Source organism: Carex rostrata, chromosome 7 (genome assembly GCF_964058835.1).
Source record: "Carex rostrata chromosome 7, lpCarRost1.2, whole genome shotgun sequence".
Classification (NCBI taxonomy): Eukaryota; Viridiplantae; Streptophyta; class Magnoliopsida; order Poales; family Cyperaceae; genus Carex; species Carex rostrata.
Genome location: NC_135924.1, coordinates 7987566 through 8012340, shown reverse-complemented (window position 1 = coordinate 8012340; position 24775 = coordinate 7987566). Strand labels below are relative to the sequence as shown.

Genomic DNA, 24775 nt, shown 5'->3' with positions numbered 1-24775 from the left:
TGATATAGAAACATAAAAAAAATATTTACATTGAGCATTCAACTCTCAAAATAACGGTATCTCAAATAAAATAAAAAAGACAATAAGCCAAGTTATTTTTCATTCTCTTTCAAATAGTATTTATTAAAAAATTATATATTTGATACAAATTCAATTACGTTCCTTCCACAATTATTGCTTTCTAAAGAAGAATAAACTTGACATGAAAAAAGAATTATAGCGTCTCCTTATTTTATTCTCAATGATAGCTACCTCCAATCCGTCACACATCATCTCTAGTATAAATAGGCCATCTTCTTTCTATGTTCTCCACAACTGTTATTTCTCTTCTCATTTCCTCTCTCCTGTCTAGAGAAAATAATTTCATTCCTTGTTCTACTTTGTAATTGCTTTGATGGCTCTTTTAAACGACCTAATTAACATGAACCTCTCTGACCATACTGAAAAAATAATTGCTGAATACGTCTGGTAAGTCTCTGTTCTCTCCTCCCTGCATTTTCCTATAGATTACTTCCCAAATTATGAGCTATCTTTCTGTGGCCCTTAACCATTTCTTATTCCTTGTTCGTTTGACTCCTGTGAGCTTATGTTCAAAAATTGATATGGAATATTTGCAAGACAAATTACATGGAATTAATTTTTTTACACTCTCTTCCTCAATTTATTCTCTCTTTGGCTGGATAATTTATTGAATATCTAGGAAAATGAAGAAATTCATACGAAATTTATAAGAGTAAGAAGATATGTTCAAGGGTCAAAATGGGAAACACAAAACAACTGAACCTCTTTTATAATTTACTATTTGTTTTATAAGATATGGGCTAGACCCATATTTTTCTTCAAAAAAAATAATTCAACTCTATGGTTTGATATTACTTTTATAGGGTTGGTGGATCTGGCTTGGACATGAGGAGCAAAGCAAGGGTATGTACCAACTCATAAAGTGTTTTTTTTTTTTTTTATCATCTTGTTTGTCTTCAAAAATTTTAATTCAGTACTTCAATTTTCAACATCATCACTGTTTATAAACTGATTCAGATATCAAACATACAACAGTTCTAATAGAAATGTGATATATTTTGATCAATATTTCCTAAATAATCAATGAGAAAGTTTCACAAAAAAAAAACTACTCACATTACTTTATCCATATCACTCTTTCAAAATTAAAGGCGGTTATTGCTATTCTCCCAAGCCCTTTTGGAACAAAAGGTTGAACTGCACTGATCTGTATAATTTCCAAATTTAGTTTATTTAAACGATCACATATAAATCAATTTTCAAGTAATGTAAATTATTTTTGAGCAGACAATTTCAAAGCCTGTTAGCAGTCCCAGCGAGCTCCCCAAGTGGAATTATGACGGTTCAAGCACAGGCCAGGCACCTGGCGAGGACAGCGAAGTCATCCTTTAGTATGATCTTTTAATTACAATCTCTACTTAAAATTTTATTTCTGTTAAAATTTGAATTTTTCATCCTTTGATTGAATAGTTAATTAACTATAATGTGTTTGTTCATTTTCGCTATTTAAGCCCTCAAGCCATTTTCAAGGATCCTTTCAGGGGAGGAAACAACATTCTTGTGAGTAATTATATATTGGAGCTTTTTTTTCTCTCTTAATTATCTTCATGGGAAAGATATTACACATTTGAAAAAGGGAGTTTCTAGCCTAACCTTTTCACTTGCCTCTAAAAATATACAAGCTTTAAGATAGAAATAAAATAACTTCAACAATGCTTAAATGGGAAGCGTTAGATAAATTAAAACATAATTGATCAAGATTTCAAAGTAAAAAGTCTTGCAAATAAAAAGGTTCGATGAGGAGACCACAAATATTCTCAATTGAGTACTCTTGTCCCAGCTGTTCTTTAAATTTGTTGTTCTGGTTTCAGTATGAACAAAATCAGTGGGATTTCTCATTTTCTTCAAAAATAAAAAATGTTATTAGATTATTCTTCCTGTAAAATTTAAATTATACTGAGGTAAAATAACTTAACTGGCTCCCTGTTTTGATCCGTAAAAAAGGTCATGTGTGACTGCTATACACCACAAGGACAGCCCATTCCAACAAACAAGAGACACAATGCCGCAAAGATTTTCAGCCATCCTGATGTTGTAGCTGAAGAGACTTGGTACCTTACAAATTTAATTATTCCACTTCTCTTTATAACTCATGAGAACAATCTCTAATGATATTTTTTTACAAAATAGGTTTGGACTTGAGCAAGAGTATACACTTCTTCAAAAGGATGTGAAATGGCCACTTGGGTGGCCCGTTGGTGGTTTTCCTGGCCCTCAAGTAATTTTTTTACCCTCTCAGTACACAAAGGAAAACTCGTCTAAAATTCATCTACACGTCAGAATGTTCAAATTAATGTCTTCATTTTCCAATAGGGTCCGTACTACTGTGCAATTGGTGCAGAGAAGGCATTTGGTCGTGATATTGTGGATGCGCATTACAAGGCTTGCCTTTATGCTGGTATCAATATCAGTGGCATCAATGGTGAAGTTATGCCGGGCCAGGTATGATTTACATTTTTATACTTAGTGGCTATTCCTTTTTTCTTTTATTATCTCTTGTGACTTATATCAATTTTGCTTTATTGTTTCATCTCGGTGTAGTGGGAGTTCCAAGTCGGGCCTTCAGTTGGAATTTCAGCAGGTGACGAACTGTGGATTGCACGTTTTCTTCTCGAGGTAAATCAAAAGCAAAGTTACTTTTTAATTTTATGAAGGGTTGTAGTGAAAAAAATCCATATTGTTTATTAATTTTATTTAGAAACATTATTTTTATATTTACTAAATGATTATGTTTTGATATCATCAGAGGATAACTGAGATTGCAGGAGTTGTGCTATCCTTTGACCCAAAGCCAATTCCGGTCAGTATATTAAGCCTACATGTCGAAGTCTCCTCATTTTTTGTTCTCTGTTTTGTTGTTAGTGATGAACTATTTTATACTGTTGTAATTAACACCTTTTATTTTCTGTATCTTACATTATAGGGTGATTGGAATGGCGCTGGTGCTCACACCAACTACAGGTAGGGAAAATTAATCGACTTCCTCTTCCTCTTGTTTTGGGTGACTATTCATATTGTAACACACTACGAATGTTTATAATTGTATACTGAGGAAAGTGTTTTTATTTTACCTTGATCAGTACAAAATCAATGAGGAAGGAAGGAGGATACGAGGTGATAAAGAAGGCCATAGAAAAATTGGGACTTAGGCACAAGGAGCACATTGCTGCGTACGGTGAAGGCAATGAACGTCGCCTCACCGGCCGTCACGAGACTGCTGACATTAACACCTTCAAATGGGTATGTTTTCTTTCTAATGAACTGTTGGAGACTTGGAATTGGTATATGTTGCACTTAATTATCAGCACAAAATTGAATTTAACAAGTCATCCCCCCTCCCCATCTCTTCAATCTTTGCATTTAATAATTTCTTATTTTCTCCCTGATTTTGTTTGTATGAGAAGTTCAGAAAAATAGTTAAATCTATATTTCATATTTTCAGGGTGTTGCAAACCGTGGAGCCTCCATTAGAGTCGGACGTGACACCGAAAAAGAAGGAAAAGGTAAATTTTGCCCAATTTTATGACATTGTACTTGTTTCTCTGCTAAACGCTTTCAAGTATTCAGTTTTTTACTGTAATGCCTATGATATGCCACTATCCACTCTCGGATATAAAAGATCCAATTTACTCTCAAATCATGATTATTATCAGGAAAACGTTTTCATATTTTCCACTGGCTAAATCTAACTGCAGTTTTTATTTGTATTTGTCTGAATTTATTAGGCTATTTTGAAGATAGGAGGCCGGCATCTAACATGGACCCATATGTTGTGACTTCTATGATTACTGAGACCACACTTCTCTGGACACCAAATTAAGTCCTAGATGAGTTGCTTTGATTTTGATTAATCAGGAACAGTTATCCGTTTGTCTTTGATTCACAAAGTTTTGAGTTGCTTGAGATTTGATTAAAATAAATGTATATTCATTACAGTTCCAATTATGTATAACAGTCTAAAGTTTGCAGTGAAGTTGTTTTATAGTACTATATATGTTTCCCTGCCTCTTTCTAATATTTGTACCAATATGAAATGATGTAACTCATTTATCATTGTAATATAGTTTGCTTTAATTTAAAAGAAATTATTCAACAAAATAATTTTGTCAAGGTATCAAATTGTTGATAACAAATGTCTAGCCCATCCGATCATGGATGTGTCTCTTTATCCCGATGTCTAGCACTACGCCTTATCCTTATCTTTCTCTAGAAAAATTAAACAAAGATATCAAATGGTGGATGTTGTTATGTTTCTTTATCGCAACATTTGTAATTTTCTATTTCTTTAGGGTTGTATTAGTAAAAAATAAAATTGCGCAAACAATATTCTCTATCATTAAGCTTTTCTCCAAAACTTTAGTTTTATAACAAAGTCATTGCTCTGTTATGCCTGTGTCCAAGTCATATAAGTATTCAAAAAAATCATGTTTCATAGTACAGTTTCACTCATCCTGAATAATGTGAAGAGCAATTTGTAAGTCAATTCTGACATCGAAAATAACTTGACTTCACATGAGAGTAGTCACCAAGATGTTAGTTTGTATGTTGAGAGAGAGAGACATAAGGAGAGAAAACATCGCCTGGAAAGAAGTCATTTGAAATACATGCATAAGAACCTGTAACATTTCGAAAAATCGAGTCATTATTATTTCTTTGAGAAAACATTTATTTCCCCCACTGTATTTTTCCATTCATCCTCCATTTAACTACCTTCTTATAACTAATTCATTAACTATTAAAGTCAAAATCTTAACAAATAATTCTTATCTGATCCCTTCTCTCGGAAAGAAAAAAAAAATCTAACTTTTCGTCTACATAAAACTAAATAAAAGAATCCTAGTTCATGGCTTCTAAAGCCTTTAGTCTGAGGCGCATAGACGCCATAATAACCATCTCTGACTGCCACCGTGACTGCTACCTCAGCTCAGGAGAGAATGAGGATTCACAATAGCATTTTGTTAATAATTTTAGAAGATTTAAAGATATTTAATTTGTTTGATGATTTTTAAAAGGAGGATACTTTATAAATTTTTCAATTACATAACCACCATATTTTATTTTATTTTATTTTGTAAAGTTGTGAGGGAAATCAAACTCTCAATAGTTCTAAGACTTTTTTTCTACCTCTCCTTTCTCGATAACCACTAAAATTGAATAACAATATTCACAGTACTATTTGTAAGCAAAGAAGCGTTGCTCCTTTAGAAGACTCCTAAATAAAAACACATAATTTTTAACTATAATTTGCAATTTAAATTTGAATGTTGAGGACATAATTAATTATTATCTCAGAATGCTTCAATTAAAATAATACAAAAGGAAAGGAAAGTCAAAATCTGCGACGTTTTTAGGCAATATTTCTCATATAAATTTAAGAAAACTATATTATAAATTGCTAAAACTAATACATGGTATTATGTGGAGGAATGGGACATCGCCAATTTTAATTTTAATTGCTATCACTGAGATATCAACAATAATACAAAATAGTTTAATAAATACAGTTGTTCTCAATAAGCAAACACAAATTTTAAATTGTCGATGCTGTTATATATTGCCAAAGAAATTTTCAGCCAACTGCACGTTGCTAATTGCCAAATTTATACTGCACAGAAATGTGTAATTTTTTTTTTTTTTGGAATTAGGATTCCGTTAATTTTGACATCTATTTTATTTAAATATTTATTGTGAAATTAAAGAGTCCAACTACGCTACTTATATAAATATACGAGAACATATGCTTATAAGTCATGTATCTGTTTTCAAAGTCGAAAAACAGTCAATTTGAACAGTTCAACATGATCACTATATTAAAATGTGCTTGGAGACCGAAATTTTCATTTTTGGAAATTTTTACTATTATTTTAGAATTTTTGAGAGGGAAGAATTTTTAGAAAAATAATCTATTAAAATGCACACAAAATCTTTATTCTTTACCACTTGACTTGATACTGAATAAATTTAAAAAATTTTAAAAAAAATTGTATGTAAATGAAGCTCTCAAGAGGATCAGTTTGAACAGTTTAAATTTGTCATTTAAACTTTGAAAACAGATATATGACTTATATGCATATGTCACCATATGTTTATATAAGTAGCGTAGCCAGACTCGAAATTAAATTGCATGATTTCTTCGTGAAAACACAATAATATAAAATTTTATTATCAGAAAACACAATAATATACATTATCATTTGTACTATATCTAGTTTGAAAATATAAAATTATTGTTATGCCTTTCACAGTAATTTATTGAATATTTTTTTCTGAAATTTTATTTGTTGTACTTATTTTAAACTAAAAATTTCTAAGAATATCATTGTTGCGATTTGTGTCTAGATTTACCTGTTCATGTAGTATAGGGCCTCATGCATCGTTAATAATGTGCATAACTTCATATCCTTCACAGAATCATATTGTAGATAATCAAAACAACACACAAGAGAAGCCGCTAGTTCGGCTGCAAACTTGCAATTGCCTTCTCGCAGAGAATTTTAGGTTCACTGAATGTTCCTTTTATCGGTATGGTATTTGTATTTGACTTTTCCCTATAAATTTCATAAATGCCTTTATGTCCTCCCGAAGCCATCAATTTACACAGACATATACTTTTCCTTTTAGTTCTGACATCCAATAAGATGTTAGCACCAAATAGAAAATAAAATCACTAATCATGCCATATATATAAATTATAGATTTAATTATTGTGTGATAAAAGAATTATAGACATATAATGGATGGTAATAAGCTGCTTCCCTAAATCATCAGAACTCTGCTTATTTAAAAAAAATATATTGTGATGAAATCAAAGAATAAATTTTTTAGAGGTAGATGCGGATATTTTGAGATAAGCAAAAAAAGGCAACTAACAAGGCAATAAGACAATAAGCCTTCAAGGGCCTTGATTGCAATATTACTTATCGATCATTGTCAACTAACAAGGCAATAAGACAACCTCTCTTTATTCAAGCAAAGATTTCTTATCTTCTTGATCTTTATTTTACGATATTATTTTATTCTCAATGATAGCTACCTTCAATCTTTTTCCCGCTTGCCAAATATCAATCCGTCACACATTATCTCTAGTATAAATAGGCCATCTCCTTTCTATGCTCTCCACAACTGTTATTTATCTTCTCATTTCCTCTCTTCAGTCTAGAGAAAATAATTTAATTCCTTGCTCTACTTTGTAATTGCTTTGATGGCTCTTCTAAACGACCTTATTAACATGAACCTCTCTGACCATACTGAAAAAATCATTGCTGAATACGTCTGGTAAGTCTCTGTTCTCTCCTCCCTGCATTGTCCTATAGATTACTCACCAAATTGTGAGCTATCTTTTTGTGGCCCTTGACCATTGCTTATTCCTTGTTCGTTTGACTCCTGTGAGCTTATGTTCAAAAATTGATATGGAAAATTTGCTAGACAAATAACATGGAATGAGTCTTTAACACTCTCTTCCTCAATTTATGATCTCTTTGGCTGGATAATTTCTTGAATACCTAGGAAAATCAAGAAATTCATACGAAATCCAGTTATAAGAGGAGGATATGTTCAAGGGTCAAAATGGGAAACATAAAACAACTGAACCCTCTTTTATAATTAACTATTTTTTTAGTAGGATTAAATTGCTCCAATCATGCCCCCACACACATATTTCCGTTTTCAAAGGCCGAACATTCAATCCAAACAACTCAACATGTTCTTCATACTAATATGTGCTTGGAGACCAAATTTTATATTTTTTCAAATTTCTTTACTATTTTTTTAGATAGGTACAAAATCACTGTTTTTAGATGATTGTGGACCATCCAAAACAGTATTTTTGTACCTATCTAAAAAAATATATAATTTGGTCTCCAAGCACATTATTTTAATACAAAGATCATGTTGAGCAGTTCGAATCAACTGTTTGAACTTTGAAAGCAGAGAAAAGGATGTAGAGTATGTGGAGTATGACTGAAGCACAAACCAATGGTTCATTTTAACCCTACTCATTTTTTTAATATTCTGTCTCCATATCTCTTGTTTTGCTACAATTCAACTCTATGGTTTCAATCTTGAAATATTATTTTTCAATGTGCAATTTTTTTATTTCAGATTTATTGCATATGCATGCATAATTATACTTTTAGGCTAACAGCTTGATTTTACATTTATAGGGTTGGTGGATCTGGCTTGGACATGAGGAGCAAAGCAAGGGTATGTAGTAACTCGAAAGATTATTATTTATCATCTTGTTTGTCTTCAAATTTTGAACTCAGTACATAAATTCTCAACACATTTATTTTTTATTTATGTTTTTTAAGTGAAGTTCGAAACATATCAGATTGGCCCACCAAATTTCCAACATCATCACATTGTTTATAAACTGATTCACACAGCAAACATGCAACAATTCTAATGGATATTTCAAATACCTTGATCAGTATTTCCTTATTAATGAGAAAGTTGCAGAAAGAAAAAGCCTACTCACATTACTTTATCCATATAAAACTTTGAAAATTAAAGGCGATTATGTGCTATTCTCCCATGCCCCTTTTAGTTAACAACATGATGTAAAGTCTTAACTTCGATGAACCACATGAAAATTCACTACGGGACAAAAAAGTTGAACTGCACAGCATAATTTCCAAATTTAGTTTACATATAAATCATTTTTCAAGTAATGTAAATTACTTTTGAGCAGACAATTTCAAAGCCTGTCAGCAGTCCGAGTGAGCTCCCCAAGTGGAACTATGACGGGTCAAGCACTGGCCAGGCACCTGGCGAGGACAGCGAAGTCATCCTATAGTATGATCTTTAATTACAATATATATTTATCACTTTATTTCTCTTCCTTTGATTGAAAAGTTAATTAACTATAATGCGTTGTTCATTTTTGCTATTTAAGCCCTCAAGCCATTTTCAAGGATCCTTTCAGGGGAGGGAACAACATTCTTGTGAGTATTTATATATTGGAGCTTTCTTCTTCTTCTTTTCTCTCTGAATTATTTTCATGGGAGAGATGTTACACATTTGAAAAAGGGAGTGTCTAGCTTAACCTTTTCACTTGCCTCTCAAAATATACAAGTTTTAAGATGGAAATAAAATGACTCCAATACTGCTCAACCAGTAAATGGAAACCGTCATGTAAATTAAAACATAATTGATCAAGATTGCCAAGTAAAAGCCTTGCAAATAATTCGATGAGGAGTCCACAAATATTCTCAATTAAGTCCTCTTGTCCCAACTGTCCTTTGGATTTGTTGCTGTGGTTTTAATGTGAATGAAATCAGTAAGATTTCCCACTTTCTTTACAAAAAAATGTTCTTTAGATTATTCTTCCTTTAAAATTAAATTGTACTGTAAGTATATTTTAACTGGCTCCCCATTTTGATTCATAAAAAAGGTCATGTGCGACTGCTATACACCTCAAGGAGAGCCCATCCCAACTAATAAGAGACACAATGCCGCAAAGATTTTTAGCAATCCTGATGTTGTAGCTGAAGAACCTTGGTCTCTTACAAATTTAATTATCCCACTTCTCTTTGTAACTCATGAGAACAACCTTACCGCTTTACTGATATATTTTGTACGAAATAGGTTTGGACTTGAGCAAGAGTATACACTTCTTCAGAAGGATGTGACATGGCCTCTTGGGTGGCCCCTTGGTGGTTTTCCGGGTCCTCAAGTAATTTTTTGACCCTCTGAATACACAGAGAATTAACTTATCTAAAATTCATCTACACATCAGAATGTTCAAATTGATGTTTTCATTTTCAGTGTTAATTTTACTTATTCTTCAATAGGGCCCATACTACTGTGCAATTGGTGCAGAGAAGGCATTTGGTCGTGATATTGTGGATGCGCATTACAAGGCTTGCCTTTATGCTGGTATCAATATCAGTGGCATCAACGGTGAAGTTATGCCAGGCCAGGTACGATTTACATTTTCATACTTAGTGGCTATTCCTCTTCTTGTTTATTATCTCTTATGACTTACATCAATTTTGCTTCTTTTTTTCATCTTTCTGTAGTGGGAGTTCCAAGTCGGCCCTTCAGTTGGAATTTCAGCAGGTGACGAACTGTGGATTGCACGTTTTCTTCTCGAGGTAAATCAAAAGCAAAGACCCTTTTTAAATTTATGAAGGGTGTTAGTGCAAATCCTTAATGTTTACTTATTTAAAAACATAATTTTTGTTTTGCTAAATGATTATGTTTTGTTATCACCAGAGGATAACTGAGATTGCAGGAGTTGTGCTATCCTTTGACCCAAAGCCAATTCCGGTCAGTATATTAATCTGTTTTGTTCTTAGTAATGAACTATTTTGTACTATTATAATTAACACCTTTTATTTTCTATATCTAACATTATAGGGTGATTGGAATGGTGCTGGTGCTCACACCAACTACAGGTAGGGAAAATAAATTGACTTCCTCTCTTCCTCTTGTTTTGGGTGACTATTCACATTCTATGAATGCTTATAATTGTATACTGAGGAATGTTTTTCTTGATCAGTACAAAATCAATGAGGGAGGAAGGAGGATACGAGGTGATAAAGAAGGCCATAGAAAAATTGGGACTGAGGCACAAGGAGCACATTGCTGCCTATGGCGAAGGCAATGAACGTCGTCTCACCGGCCACCACGAGACTGCTGATATTAACACCTTCAAATGGGTATATTTTTGTTCTTTCTAATGAAGAATTGGTTTATGCTGCTCTTGCTCATCTCAATTAGTTGTACCGAAACTGTGAAGTATCATCAGTACAAAATTGAATTTAACAAGTCATCCCCCCTCCCCATTTCTTAGATCCTTGCATTTGAGTATCTTATTATTTTCTCCATGTTTTTGTTTATATGAGAAGTTTAGAACAATAGTTAAATCTATGCTTCATATTTTCAGGGTGTTGCAAACCGTGGAGCTTCCATTAGAGTTGGCCGTGACACCGAAAAAGAAGGCAAAGGTAAAATTTGTGCTACTTCACTTTGTACTTATTCCTCAGCAAAATGCTTTCAAGTATTAAATTTGTTTGCTGTATATGCACAGTATTATATGCCACTTTCCAATCTCGGACAAAAAAGACTCAATTTACTCTCAAATCATGTCCAATATCAGGAGAAATGTTTTATTCAATATTTTCTACGGCCTAAATCTAACTGATGTATTTTTTTATCTATCTGAATTTATTAGGCTATTTTGAAGATAGGAGGCCGGCATCTAACATGGATCCATATGTCGTGACTTCTATGATTACTGAGACCACACTTCTCTGGACACCAAATTAAGTCCTTGATGAGTTGCTTTGATTTTGCTTAATCAGGAACAGTCCTCTGTTTGTCTTCAATTCACAGAGTTTTGAGTTGCTTGAGAGAGGATTGAAATAAATATATTATCATTACAATTCCAATTATGTATAACAGTGTAAAGTTTGCAGTGAAGTTGTTTTATAGTATTATGTTTTCCTGCCTCTTTCTAATAGTTGTGTCCACTTGAATGATGTAACTCATTTATCATTGTAATTTAGTTTACTTTAATTTAAAAGAAAATGATTCAACAAAATAATTTTGTCAAGGTATCAAATTGCTGATAACAAATGTCTAGCACATCCGATCATGAATATCACTACGCCTCATCCTTTTCTTTCTCTAGAAAAGTTAAAGATATCAAATGCTGGAATATTTAGCAGTTGCAATTGGAAACTTCATAATTCCAATCACCAGTTGAAAATTAATTTTGTGTTTCAACTTCCCATCAAATAACAAACCAACAACATAAAAAGTAACCACGACATAAATTAATGAGAAGTTCTCAATTCTTGTTCATATGTGTGAAAGTAATAAAATAAAAAACATGTGAAACTCAGGTGAATCTTTTTACTTCTCTGTATTTTTTAATGGGAGGTTGCTGATTCAGAATTCATTATCTGCCATTAGGTATGATTTGAGGATATTAATTCTCTATCTCATACTAAAATCTGTTGTCCGCACGCATCTTGAGTTATCATAAATTTATTTTTATACAGATTGTTTAAACTTGTATGATATATTCATATCTATTAACAGTTTGGCAAGATCTAAATAATATAAAAACAGAAGCGTCTAATTGTCCACAGCTTGTTGTCCACCATTTGTCTACAAAAAAACTGTCATTTGACCTGCGCAAATTCTGTAAATTTAATAATTCAATGCTGTAACTTATATAACAAATCTTATAAAAAAAACGTATTTTAAATTTCTAACATTCAGCGGGACCACTTTGTGTACTTGCAACTTGCACAACTTGCCAAATTAACTGTACTTGATGCGGGACTACTTGATGTACTTCTCTAACTTACAGTTAATGATAGTTTTAAACCTACTAGAACATTTTAAAATTGAACCACTTCTCAAACTTGCAGTTTTTTCAAAATAGTCCCGAAAATTATACAAAATTATTTTTTTTTAATCAAATTTTCTTTTTCAAAATTAAAATTTATTTTATTTTTTTTGAAAAAAAATTCATAATTTGTTTTCTTCAATTATTAATATTTATATATGCATCTATATCCCATAAATTAAAACTACACATACTGTAAAACATAAATATGCAAACTATAGAACTAACAGATGCAAATTATAAAATTGTAAATCTGAAACCTAAAACACTATAAAACTGAGATAAACACACTACAAAATTCAATACTATAAATTTAAAAGATGTAAACAGTAAAACTAATAAATGCAAACTATAAATCATCAATGCATCAAATATTCACAACCACATTTTAAACATTAGTAACTGTTTACAAGATAAATACTGTAAAATTACAAGATTAATACTGTAAAATTAACAGGGTTAATACTGTAAAATGACAAGATCAATAGTCCATATCGCCTCTTTATCATCTCTTTCCTCCAGATTTCCACAAGGTGAATACTGTAAAATTAACAGGAGAAATACTGTAAAATTAACAGATCAATACTCCATATCGCCTCTCTATCATCTCTTTCCTTCATATTTCCACAAGATGAATATTGTAAAATTAACATATCAATACTCCATATCGTCTCTCTATCATCTCTTTCATCCAGATTTTCACAAGATAAATAATGTAAAATTACAAGATGAATACTATAAAATTAACAGGAAAAATACTGTAAAATTAATAGATCAAATAAATTTATCATTGCAAAAGAAGAATGAATGAGAGAAGGTAAATACAAAAAAAAACAATTACAACATAACATGTCAATATGCGATATCTTGTAATTCAGATATATATGTACTTTAAAAAACAGAAATTACAAAATCAAAAGAAATTACAACAATCCAATGGAATTAAAAAAAAAATCTATTAAAATGCTAGATCCGTTACTGCATACAATAAAAACAATAAATTCAACAGCAAAACTTAATAGATTTGAATTTCACCGTCTTCTATCCGATCGAGATCCACTCCTGAAGGTTCTGTCGCAATCATGTTTAATGTCACACCCCAAATCAGGAATTCTGGATTAAGGTGTGATCAACCTCGCCTCGTGCTTAATTAATCATTAAGCACGCAAGGCTAATCATAAATAATAAATCAAACAGCATCGGAAGCAAAATAATATAAATATCAAGCATCAGTCACATAGCAAATAAATAAACATACACATACATAACATATAATTCGATCCATCTCGGATCCAAATAACACCATCTATAGAAGGGGATACATGATCTATCAAGCCCGTATATATAACACCGGAAATACGGGACTCGTAAACCTAGTCAAAAGCCTAACCAGAACCTGTATCTAAAACCCACGAAACAACTTGTGGGTGAGCGATGAATCGCCCAGTATGTGACCCAAAATTATCCTCTCAGGGATCCTTTACGGTCAAAGCACTTTTATTTATAAAATGAATACAATTAAAAATATGCACATGTGTGAACCTATATTAATATCTAATAGAATTTATAATACCTTTGAATGATGCCATGATGCGATTATTCTATTATGTCAACATGCGAAATAAACCCAAAATAAAATCAAGGTATAATATCAGATATAAATCAAGTCAGAATCCAGTACTCCTTGCACTGTGTGCCCAAATACAATAATAATAATAATAATAATAATAATAATAATATGGATAAAGTGAATCACCCCGTGTCGTGCCAATAGGATCAAAGATCCAAACAATATAATCCAAGGACTGTGATCAAAGTGCAATGATACATATTGCTTAGTGACATCGAGCATTGCCCACAAGATAATAGCACACTAGCCGATGGTTATATCAAAATCCGGTGTGTCATCTCGCCTAACGATTCATCACCCAAACATATCCAATATGAGAAATCATATAATGCAAGTCGTAAAATTGTTAATCTCTTCCCTCATGAGCAGGAGAGAACTCTACCGTCCGGCCAGACCAATAGGACACCACACATGGATTCTACCCAAACCGGTGCTGGAACCCCGTACAGGATTCTACCCAAGACTCGCCGGTCTTGGAATCCCGCACAAGATTCTACCCAATACTACCTGGCTTGGAATCCCGTTCTAGGCAAAGTAGCTCCTAATGTAGGGAAGGAATAAATCTCGAATCGTATCGTGCCACGAGATCGGAACTGCTCACGTCAAATAGTAAAATGATCGAAAATGATACATAAATCAAGTTTATACATATAATATAAATCCTAAAGCCATCCAAGGATCAAGTGACCCTCAGCTCAGTGGCTGTCGGGTCGTCCCATGCCAAGTGACACCAAGACGGAACGAAGTCACTCGGCTCTGCTCAGCTCTCACTAATGCATGCGTATGCACGTATTATAATAATAATATATTGTCTTCCACGAGAAGGAGACAACTAATAACCTAATATTCTAATAATATATTTATAATATTATTTAATTATTCTACTCCTAAAATACAGTAAATTCAGGTTTTTCAGGATTTATGCAAATTTAACTACAGTGCAGAAAGAATAAACATGCTCTACAGTTTTAATGCATCTACTTGAAAATAAAATGCGAATGTCAGGTCAGATGGATCGACTGGTAAGAGTACGCCCATGAAAGAAATAATTCAGATATCCCACACCTGAGGGGGCTGGAGTCTCTGTCGCTAAAAATCAGCGTGCTCCGCATATGCTCCGAACTGCGGGTCCATTGGATTAGTCCACGGATCGGACTCGTACGGAGTCGACTGATCTGAAATTACAAAATTACACTAATTAGAGTCTACTCTAAGATACTCTAACCCTCGCCCCAATTATTGTGTAAGTTAAATTCTCGATTATTTTGGTTATATAAAAGTCTCCAATTCAGTCAGTCTGACTGAACCGATTTGTCAGATATTGATCATTCACTTTGATTTAAATTAATCTAATTTTAATCTACATTAACTTATAGTTTTTAATAATTTAATTTGAAGATATATTGCTTGTAAAATTTCAAATGTTAAAATATTCGCAAAATAATTATCTGTGAGTTACGGTATTTTTAAATGTGTTCTAACTACTTATTTAGTTTAATTTATTTTAAATTAGCTCTCATTTCCGTAACCGATCGAATGCAATTCTTTTCGAAAGTAAATTTAGTATTAAATTCGACTAATGCTATTATTTTAATAAACTATGTAATTTGTATAATTATTACTTAAACTAATATTTGATTCTAATATATTTTAGTCATTTTATAATTTAGATACAAAATTTGTTTTATAAAAATTTAGAAGGAAATGATTATCTAATTTACGTGTTTCCTAATTAATTCTACGTCGAGCAATTTGTTATTTTATAGCTAGTCTAATCCTACGCATAATTTGTCATTTCGAATCCAAGTCAAATAAATATTTTTCATTGTTAATTTATTGTCTTTTATTAATTAGCCACGAGTTTTAGCATAAATTCGAAAATGTTTTAAATTAAAAACTTATTATGAAACTTCTATTTTATTTTAAATGTGTTGGGGTGTTTTAGTTTGGTTTTATTCGATTGCTTAGTTTAAAACCTAAATTTTAAAGCCGCATTTTAATCCGACAAATTACGCATTTTGAAAAATCCAAATTCCATAATTTTTAATTCAATTCTTTTGTATTTTCGGGTTGAGCCTAATTATTCACATCTACATATAATCAATTCAATCCAAGACCTATTTACAATTATTTCAATTCACATATGGCCGACCATATATTCAAAATCTCACAATTTTACATCTAGGCCCTTGCACTTAATTTCATTTACACAATTTAGGGTGATTTGCAAATCAACCCCTAAACTTTTAAAATTTTGCATGGTCCCCGTCAGTTCAAAGGCTGGTATACACAAAATCAGCACTATACCAGTAGTATACTAGACTGGTACCATTGGTACCAGCACTTCGCAATTCACACAACAGCAACACAGCCAAGCACAAGCAAGACCAGCAAAACAGAAAAACAAGGCACAGGTTAAGGCAAACAGAACCAGCACAGAGCAAGCAAGGTACGGCCAAGGCAATAAGCCAGAGGCAAACAGAACCAGAACAGAGCAAAGAACACAGCCAAGGTACAGGTCAGAGAGCACGACAACATAGCCACGTGCATTGGCTTGCCGAGAAAATCAACAACCCAAGCAAGCCACAAATTCAAATTCTACACAAGTCAAAATAAATCGAGAGGTGCTAATACTAACCGAAAGAGAGAGCAAAAATCACAGAGGCGGCACAATAAAGAAAACGGCCAATTCCAAGTCTAAAAGTCTCGCCCTCGAACGTCTAAAATCAAGCACCGGAATTTAACAACAAGCACAACACCAGAACAACTCACAAGAAACCCTAGATTTTTAGGGTTTTGGATTCTCAACAGATCTGAGGGAAAAGAGCAAGAACAGAGAGAAACAAGTAAAAGCTTCAACGCATGAGAGAGAACCAGAAAAACCAAAGAGAGAGGTAGAGGGGGAACCGGATTTCCTGCCCCCGAGGTGCAGGAAACTACAGGATGGGACCAGTTACTGTTAAAAGGTTTAACTACTGTTACTGTTTTTAAATGAGGGTCCACCCACAGTGACTCTGGGAGCAGGAATTTCCTGCCCCCGGAGGGCAGACGATTCGGTCTCGACAGAGGGGGTTTATATACCCGGAAAAATGAGAGACCACACGCAATAGACAGTACGGCCAGCTGACAACGGAAAAGTAGCGATGACTCTCGCTGTTTCGCAATAAATTTGCCCCAAAGGGACGTTGGCGCTCTGACATCAGACGGGACAACGCGAGAGGAAGAGAGCGGGGAAATCAAACCCGGATGCCATCTCCTAAAAGGAGAAAAAAGGAGAGGAGCACGGGGGTGGGGTCGGGCTGTCAACGGCAGCAACGAAGGGGTGGGGCTAGGGTTGCAGCGAGAGAAGAGAGAAGAGGGAGCGACATCCCTGTCTCGCCAAACAGGAGAGGAAGAAGGGAGAAAGGGAAAACAGAGAGATGAGAGGGGAGGGGGCCCCTTTGTTAGTGAAAGAAGAAAAGGCAGAGAAATGGAGAGGGTATGAGGCCGGACCCGAATCATTTTATCAAATGAGTTTAATTCTTTATTTCAAATACAATTCAAAGATCAACGCATGAGATAGTTTCAGGATTCGTGCTGGATCGAGATCAGATGGTTTAAATAATTCTGGATATCAAATTTGGTCTTTCAAATACTTGTAATTCGTTACGTAAGGGTTCGATTCGGATCTCCGTAAATTTTCTTGATTAATTCGCACGAACATTTTCAATGTTTATAATTTGATTTTAGTTTATATTTCAATTTGACAAACAAATTTCTAAACGATCATTAGTTTAGTTAGTAAAATTTTAATTTGAGTGAAAATTTTTAATTAGTGTGATTAATCAGGTTTTAAATTTTGGGATATAACATTTAAAAATGAGATTGAGTCAGTAATCTCAAAAAAAAAATCGTCATTACAAAGGAAAATTGAATGAGAGAAGAAAAATACAAAAAAAAGCAAAAAATACGATTTCGTTTGAATGATAGTCAGTACCGATGAAATGATAACTAGGAACTCGCGACTAGGAACTCTTGAATCTTCACTTGAGACGAAAGAGGAAGGAAAATCACGCTTGAATCTTTCCTCGAGACGAAAAAGAAAGGAAATCGCGGAGCAGATCTGATCGAAAATGGAAGATTCAGAAATGAAATTCAAAAAAAGAAGGTTCCATGTTGTTTAAATAGAAGGAGACGAGGCCTGTTAGAAGGTGGGACCGTCGGAAGTTAAACGACAGTTGAACTCGGAATTGAATAAGGCTGTGGACAGTCAGTGGACCAAAAACATTTCTCTTTAGATATACTTTGTATGAAATGTCCTTAAGAGTATTATATCGGAAATCAGACATCTTATTACTTCAGGATTTACTGCAATATCTCTTATTAGATAACCACCAAAGTTGAATAACAATATTTGCATATACTATCTATAATATAAGATGAGTTGCTTCTTTAAAGGAACAAAAATACAGATTTTATAACTGCAATTTTTAATTTAAATTTGGTTGTTTGGGTCATGACATCACATAATCAAATATTATCTCCGGACACTTCTATAAAATAATACAAATGCCAAGGAAAGTCAAATTCTGCCACATTTTTAGACAAGATTCTCTTATAATTTTTTAAACGACTAGAATATTTTAATTTGCTGAAGCTGATTCATGGTTTTATGTAGCCGAATAGATTTTTACCAAATTTCAAGAAGTTTGGTTGTTAGGGACATGACATCACATAATCAATTATTATCACAACACTATTATAATTAAAATAATACAAATACGAAGGAAAGTCAAATTCTGCGACGTTTATAAACAAGATTCTCTTATAATTTTTAAACTAGGTTTACATTTTCAAAAGCTGATGCATGCATGGTTCTCTGTGGCCGAATAGAACCTACCCAGCTCCAAGTTAAATTTGGTTGTTATGGACATGGCATCACATAATTAATTATGCAAATGCAAAGGAAAGTCAAATTCTGCGACGTTTTGAGACAAAATATCTCTCATGATTTTCTTAAACAACTAGATTTTAATTTGCTATAGCCGATGCATGGTTTTTTGTGGCCGAATAGCACATTACCACAATTTCAAGTTAAGCTCCTCTGCACTAACCTATTTAACTAATAATACCCAAAAAAAAAGTACAATTGCTCCCAAAAGACAAAAAATAGTTTCAGATTGTAAACTTTGATACAAATTGCCAAAGAAATTTTTAGCAAACTGCACTCCGTTACATGCCAAAATATATGTTAAATATGATGTAGAAAGAAGGATTCTGTTGATTCCGATAATAATTTCATTTATGAAGTATATTGCGGGAATCAAAATTGTATCTCTTCGTATAAAAGCATTAATATTGATATTCATCACCATTCGTGGTAGGTTTTGTTTCTGAAATTTTATTTGCTTTACTCCTTTTCAAACTCATTTATCTGATGATATCATTTTTTTTTTTGTATGGAAAATAAGATAAAAATCAAGCTGTCCGCTAACTTATAAGTTAATTGAGAGCAAAGTTTGGTAAAAATATGAGAAGAAAAAAGAAAAGAAAAGAAAAGCTCAATGACTATTGAGCCTGATACTGTTGCATGCTATCTGGATTTACCCTGTTAATCGTAGTATAGATCCTAATACAACAGTATTAATGTGTATAACTTTATACCCGCTTATCTCCACATAATGTGTGGTCCAATTATCATCCCTCACACTGTCAAATTTTAGATAATCAGCACTGCACACAGGGCAAGCCGTTAGTTCTGTTGCAATTTTCTTCTCGCGTAGAGTTTGAAGTTGACTTTCTTATTCCCTGTTGCCATCAAGGTATTTGTATTTGAGTTTTCCACTATAGATTTGATATATGCCTGTATGTCCTCCCAAAGTCATCATTTTACACAGAGGTACTTTTCCTACAAGATGTTAGTACCATTCAAAAATTGAAACCACTATTTCAGGGAGCCATACAATCGAACATTTAGCTAGTGTGACAAAAGCAAAGATTGAATTGTGTGAGCTAAATGCGGTTAATTTGATGTTACATAAGCAAGAAAACCACTTGAAGGGCTTTGACTGCAAAAATTCATATCATTGTCACGCAATAAGGAATTAGACAGCATCTCTCTTTATTCAAGCAAAGACTTGTTGATTCTCTTGTTTAAATTTTATTAATTTATTTGATAATAACTAATTTGAATCTTTCCATCAAGCCGAACTTCAAACCGGGCACAACTTATTTCAAGTATATATAAGCCAGCCCCCCTCCTCTGTTTTATCCACAACTGTTATATCCCTTTTCACATCCTCTCCTCCATCTTAGAGAGAATAATTTAATATTTATTCTTCTCTAGCATTACTTTTATGGCTCTTCTAAACGACCTTATTAACATGAATCTCTCTGATCATACTGAAAAAATCATTGCTGAATACGTCTGGTATGTCTCTATTTTATTTTACTCTGCATTCTAGTTCTCTGTTCTTCTCTGTTGTTCTGTACCAATGCTGCATGCATTCTCCTACGCATTACTCCCTCAAATTGTATTTTATCATTTTTTGGCCCTTAACGATTGTATATTCCTTATCTTTCTAACTGCTGTGGGCTTGTGTTTAAAATTGAAATTAACAGTTTGCATGATGAATGACATGGAATTAGTCTTTTACCATCTCTTCCTCAATTTTCTTGTGATCACTTCGGCAGGATAATAATTTCTTGCAAATAAACAAATTAATACAAACCTCCATTTATAAGGCTCGGATTTATGTTCAAGGATCAAAAATAAGAAACATGAAATTATTTAACCCTATTTCGTAATTTACTAGTTCTTTTTAATTCTGTCTCCATCTATTGTGTTGTGTTCATTTCAACTCTATTGTCCCAATCTTAAGAATTATTTTTTTTCATTGTGCATTTATCAACATGTATTCAATACTTGCATAATTGTGCATTCTATGCTAAAAGCTTGATATGATTTCTACCAGGGTTGGTGGGTCTGGCTTGGACATGAGGAGCAAAGCAAGGGTATGTACTAACTCAGAAAGAGTCATTTTTTTTTTTTTACTTTTTGTTTTGTCTTCAAATTTATACAAACTGTTCATAACTTAAATGCCTGACTAATGTAGTGCCTCCAGTGTTTTTAATTGAAGTATGAAATATATCACTTTGAGCCCTCTGAATTACCGATATAATTGATATTTAGCAAATGATTCAGATATCAAACATAGAAAGTCTAAACAAAACCATTAAATACCTTGTGAATATTTCTGAAATAATGAGAATGAGTTAAAAAAAAAAAAAAAAGACCTACATATATAACTCAATCCGAATCACTCTTTGGGGAAACAAAATAAGATTCTTGTGTGTCATGACCCCCAGTTCTTGTTAGATATCCAATGTTGATGCAAATTCTAATTTCGATGACCAAAATGAAACAATTTATGTTATGAGGACCAAAATAGTAATAGTACCAAAATTTGAATATAATTCACCAATTAAGTATATTTAGACAATGAAGTAAAATAATGTAAGCAATGTAAACTATTATTGTGCAGACAATTTCAAAGCCTGTCAGCAGTCCTAGCGAGCTCCCCAAGTGGAACTATGATGGGTCAAGCACTGGCCAAGCACCTGGCGAGGACAGCGAAGTCATCCTTTAGTATGATATTAAATGACAATTAATCCATATTTATAAATTTATTTCTCAAGTTTCCAAGTTTTTATCCTTTTATGGGAAAGTTAATTAACTATATCATGTTTAATTGTTCATTTTTGCTAATTAAGCCCTCAAGCCATTTTCAAGGATCCTTTCAGGGGAGGGAACAACATCCTTGTGAGTATTTATATATTGGAGCTTTCTTCATTTTTGTTTCAGATTTATTTTCATGGGAAGGATGTGTTGCACATTTGAAAGAGGAAGTTTTCAACCTAAGGAAGCACTAACTCTTTCACTTGCCTCTCAAAATACAGAAGTTTTGAGATGGAGATAAATAACTTTAATAATGACCATCCAGTAAAATGGGAACTGTTACATCAATTAAAACATAATTGATCAAGAGTGCATGTAAAAGCATTGCAAATAAAAAGGTTCCATGATGATTCCACAAATATTCTCAATAAAGTATTCTTGTCCCAACAATGTTCTTTAGATTTTTCATCTGCTAAAATTTAAATTTAAATATATTGATGTAAAATATTTTAATTGGCTCCCTGTTTTGATCCATAAAAAAGGTAATGTGTGACTGCTATACACCACAAGGAAAGCCCATTCCAACTAATAAGAGACACAAGGCCGCAAAGATTTTCAGCCATCCTGATGTTGTAGCTGAAGAGACTTGGTACATTATAAATTTAATTCCACTTCTCTTTATAACTCGTGAGAACAATCTTTAATTATAAATTTGTACAAAATAGGTTTGGACTTGAGCAAGAGTATACACTTCTTCAGAAGGATGTGAAATGGCCTCTTGGGTGGCCCATTGGTGGTTTTCCTGGCCCTCAAGTAATTTTTTTACCCTCTCAGTACACAGAGGAGAACTTAACTAAAATTCATCTACACATCAGAATGTTCAAAAATTAATGTTAATTTAACTTCATTATCCAATAGGGTCCCTACTACTGTGCAATTGGTGCAGAGAAGGCATTTGGTCGTGATATTGTGGATGCACATTACAAGGCTTGCCTTTATGCTGGTATCAATATCAGTGGCATCAATGGTGAAGTTATGCCAGGCCAGGTACGATTTTCATACTTAGTGGCTATTCCCTTTCTTGTTTTCTTATCTCTTATAACTTATATCAAATTTTCTTTTTATTCATCTTTCTGTAGTGGGAGTTCCAAGTCGGCCCTTCAGTTGGAATTTCAGCAGGTGACGAACTGTGGATTGCACGTTTTCTTCTTGAGGTAAATTAAAAGCAAAGTTAATTTTAATTTTATGAAGGGTTGAAGTGCAAAAATACTTAATGCTTATTAATCAAATTTAGAAACATAATTTTTTGTTATTACTAAATGATAATGTTTTGATATCATCAGAGGATAACTGAGATTGCAGGAGTTGTGCTATCCTTTGACCCAAAGCCAATTCCGGTCAGTATATTAAGCCTACATGTTTTATTTGTTCTCTGTTTTTGTTGTTATCAATGATGAACTATTTTCTACTTTTATAATTAACACCTTTTATTTACTATATCTTGCATTATAGGGTGATTGGAATGGTGCTGGTGCTCACACCAACTATAGGTAGGGAAAATAAATCGACTTCCTCTTCCTCTTGTTTTGGATGACTGCTTATAATTGTATATTGAGGAATGTGTTTTTTTTTTTTAATTACCTTGATCAGTACAAAATCCATGAGGGAGGAAGGAGGATACGAGGTGATAAAGAAGGCCATAGAAAAATTGGGACTGAGGCACAAGGAGCACATTGCTGCCTATGGTGAAGGCAATGAACGTCGCCTCATCGGCCACCACGAGACTGCTGACATTAACACCTTCAAATGGGTATGTTTTCTATCTAATGAACAGTTGAAGACTTGGAAATTGGAATTGGTAAATTCTGCACTTGCCCGTCTCATTTAGTTATACAGAAACTGTCAAGTGTCCATCAGCACAAAATTGAATTTTAATAACCCATCCCCCCCTCCCCGTCTCTTCTATCCTTGCATTTAATTATCTTGTTATGTTTATATGAGAAGTTCAGAACAATAGTTAAATCTATGTTTCATATTTTCAGGGTGTTGCAAACCGTGGAGCCTCCATTAGAGTTGGTCGTGACACCGAGAAAGAAGGCAAAGGTACTTTTCACCTAAATGCTTTCATATATAACTATTTCTTAAAGTATATTTACCTTATGATTTATTGTTTTCCAATCATGTACAAATAAGGCCCAACTTAGTCTCAAATCATCACCAATAAGGCAATAACAGATGAATTTGTTTATTGGATATTTTTAACCGGCTAATTCTAACTAATTCTCTTTTACATCTGTTTGAAATAGGCTATTTTGAAGATAGGAGGCCAGCATCTAACATGGACCCGTATGTTGTGACTTCAATGATTACTAAGACCACACTTCTCTGGACACCAAATTAAGTCGATGATGAGGTGCTTTCATTTTGCTTAATCGAAATCAGTCTTCTGTTTGAAATAAATATATATTTGGATTTACATTTCCTATTATGTATGAAGGTCTAAAGTTCACAGCGAAGTTGTTTTATAATATTATGTTTTCCTGCTTCATTCTAATATTTGTACCCGCTTGAATGATGTAACCCATTTATCATTGTAATTTAATTTGCTTCAATATAAAAAATTATTCAAAAAATTAATATTTGTTAAGGTACAAATTGTTGAGAACAAATGTCTAGTACAACTGATCAAGGATATCGGTACCTCCCTAGGAGTTGTGGATTTGAAACCCAGCTTTTGGCTGAGTGTGTTAAAAGAGGGGCTTCAACCTTTCTTGTATCTGTTCGAGCCCTGCAAAGCTTTTAAAAAAAAAAACTTTCTTGTATCTAAAATTAAATCAAGATGTTAAATGCTGCAATATTTAGCATATGCCATCAGAAACTTTATAATTCAAACCTCCAATTGAAAATAAATTTTAATTTATCATCATCCAATCAGATAACGAATGAACAACAGGGAAATTAGCTACGACATTACTTATTTTATGAAGAATTTACCATACTTGTTCATTTATATGAAAGTGATAAAATTAAATAAATTTGTGATGTT

At 33.0% G+C, this 24775-nt stretch overlaps 3 protein-coding genes and 1 long non-coding RNA gene across 5 annotated transcripts; 3 read left to right on the top strand and 1 right to left on the bottom strand.

Moving 5' to 3' along the window:
• Nucleotides 1-308: 308 nt before the first annotated feature.
• On the top strand, nt 309-4071 carry LOC144556379 (glutamine synthetase cytosolic isozyme 2). The gene is made up of 13 exons (XM_078304728.1): nt 309-468; nt 885-924; nt 1309-1412; nt 1533-1581; nt 2026-2132; nt 2212-2299; nt 2395-2523; nt 2623-2697; nt 2828-2881; nt 3005-3042; nt 3162-3321; nt 3524-3584; nt 3807-4071. Exons 1-13 carry the CDS (start codon nt 395-397, stop codon nt 3899-3901), a joined length of 1074 nt encoding a protein of 357 aa, XP_078160854.1. The 5' UTR covers nt 309-394; the 3' UTR covers nt 3902-4071.
• Nucleotides 4072-7194: 3123 nt separating this feature from the next.
• LOC144556377 (glutamine synthetase cytosolic isozyme 1-2) lies at nt 7195-11537 on the top strand. Its single transcript, XM_078304725.1, has 13 exons — nt 7195-7356; nt 8244-8283; nt 8771-8874; nt 8975-9023; nt 9473-9579; nt 9667-9754; nt 9873-10001; nt 10101-10175; nt 10297-10350; nt 10441-10478; nt 10583-10742; nt 10970-11030; nt 11258-11537. Exons 1-13 carry the CDS (start codon nt 7283-7285, stop codon nt 11350-11352), a joined length of 1074 nt encoding a protein of 357 aa, XP_078160851.1. The 5' UTR covers nt 7195-7282; the 3' UTR covers nt 11353-11537.
• LOC144556380 (uncharacterized) lies at nt 9050-22084 on the bottom strand. The gene is made up of 2 exons (XR_013512357.1): nt 21969-22084; nt 9050-9119 (listed from the first exon to the last, which is right to left on the bottom strand). It is a non-coding gene; the product is annotated as an uncharacterized LOC144556380 (long non-coding RNA).
• On the top strand, nt 20308-24284 carry LOC144556378 (glutamine synthetase cytosolic isozyme 2-like). Of its 2 annotated transcripts, none has more exons than XM_078304727.1 (13): nt 20308-20481; nt 21026-21065; nt 21596-21699; nt 21825-21873; nt 22272-22378; nt 22455-22542; nt 22648-22776; nt 22869-22943; nt 23073-23127; nt 23246-23279; nt 23380-23539; nt 23772-23832; nt 24036-24284. In XM_078304727.1, the coding sequence occupies exons 1-13, from the start codon at nt 20408-20410 to the stop codon at nt 24128-24130; spliced, it is 1071 nt and encodes a 356-aa protein (XP_078160853.1). In that variant the 5' UTR covers nt 20308-20407; the 3' UTR covers nt 24131-24284. The 2 variants fall into 2 exon arrangements, with proteins under 2 accessions (XP_078160853.1, XP_078160852.1); XM_078304726.1 differs by having other exon boundaries at nt 20311-20481; nt 23073-23126; nt 23242-23279.
• Nucleotides 24285-24775: the final 491 nt, after the last annotated feature.

Coding starts and splice junctions, on each gene's coding strand:
- LOC144556378 (XM_078304726.1), top strand. CDS start 20,408: ATGGCTCTTCTAAACGACCTTATTAACATGAATCTCTCTGATCATACT. Junction 22,379..22,454: donor GTTGTAGCTGAAGAGACTTG/GTACATTATAAA, acceptor TGTACAAAATAG/GTTTGGACTTGAGCAAGAGT. Junction 23,540..23,771: donor ACATTAACACCTTCAAATGG/GTATGTTTTCTA, acceptor TCATATTTTCAG/GGTGTTGCAAACCGTGGAGC.
- LOC144556377 (XM_078304725.1), top strand. CDS start 7,283: ATGGCTCTTCTAAACGACCTTATTAACATGAACCTCTCTGACCATACT. Junction 8,875..8,974: donor GACAGCGAAGTCATCCTATA/GTATGATCTTTA, acceptor TTGCTATTTAAG/CCCTCAAGCCATTTTCAAGG. Junction 10,351..10,440: donor TTGACCCAAAGCCAATTCCG/GTCAGTATATTA, acceptor CTAACATTATAG/GGTGATTGGAATGGTGCTGG.
- LOC144556379 (XM_078304728.1), top strand. CDS start 395: ATGGCTCTTTTAAACGACCTAATTAACATGAACCTCTCTGACCATACT. Junction 2,300..2,394: donor GTGGTTTTCCTGGCCCTCAA/GTAATTTTTTTA, acceptor ATTTTCCAATAG/GGTCCGTACTACTGTGCAAT. Junction 3,585..3,806: donor CACCGAAAAAGAAGGAAAAG/GTAAATTTTGCC, acceptor TGAATTTATTAG/GCTATTTTGAAGATAGGAGG.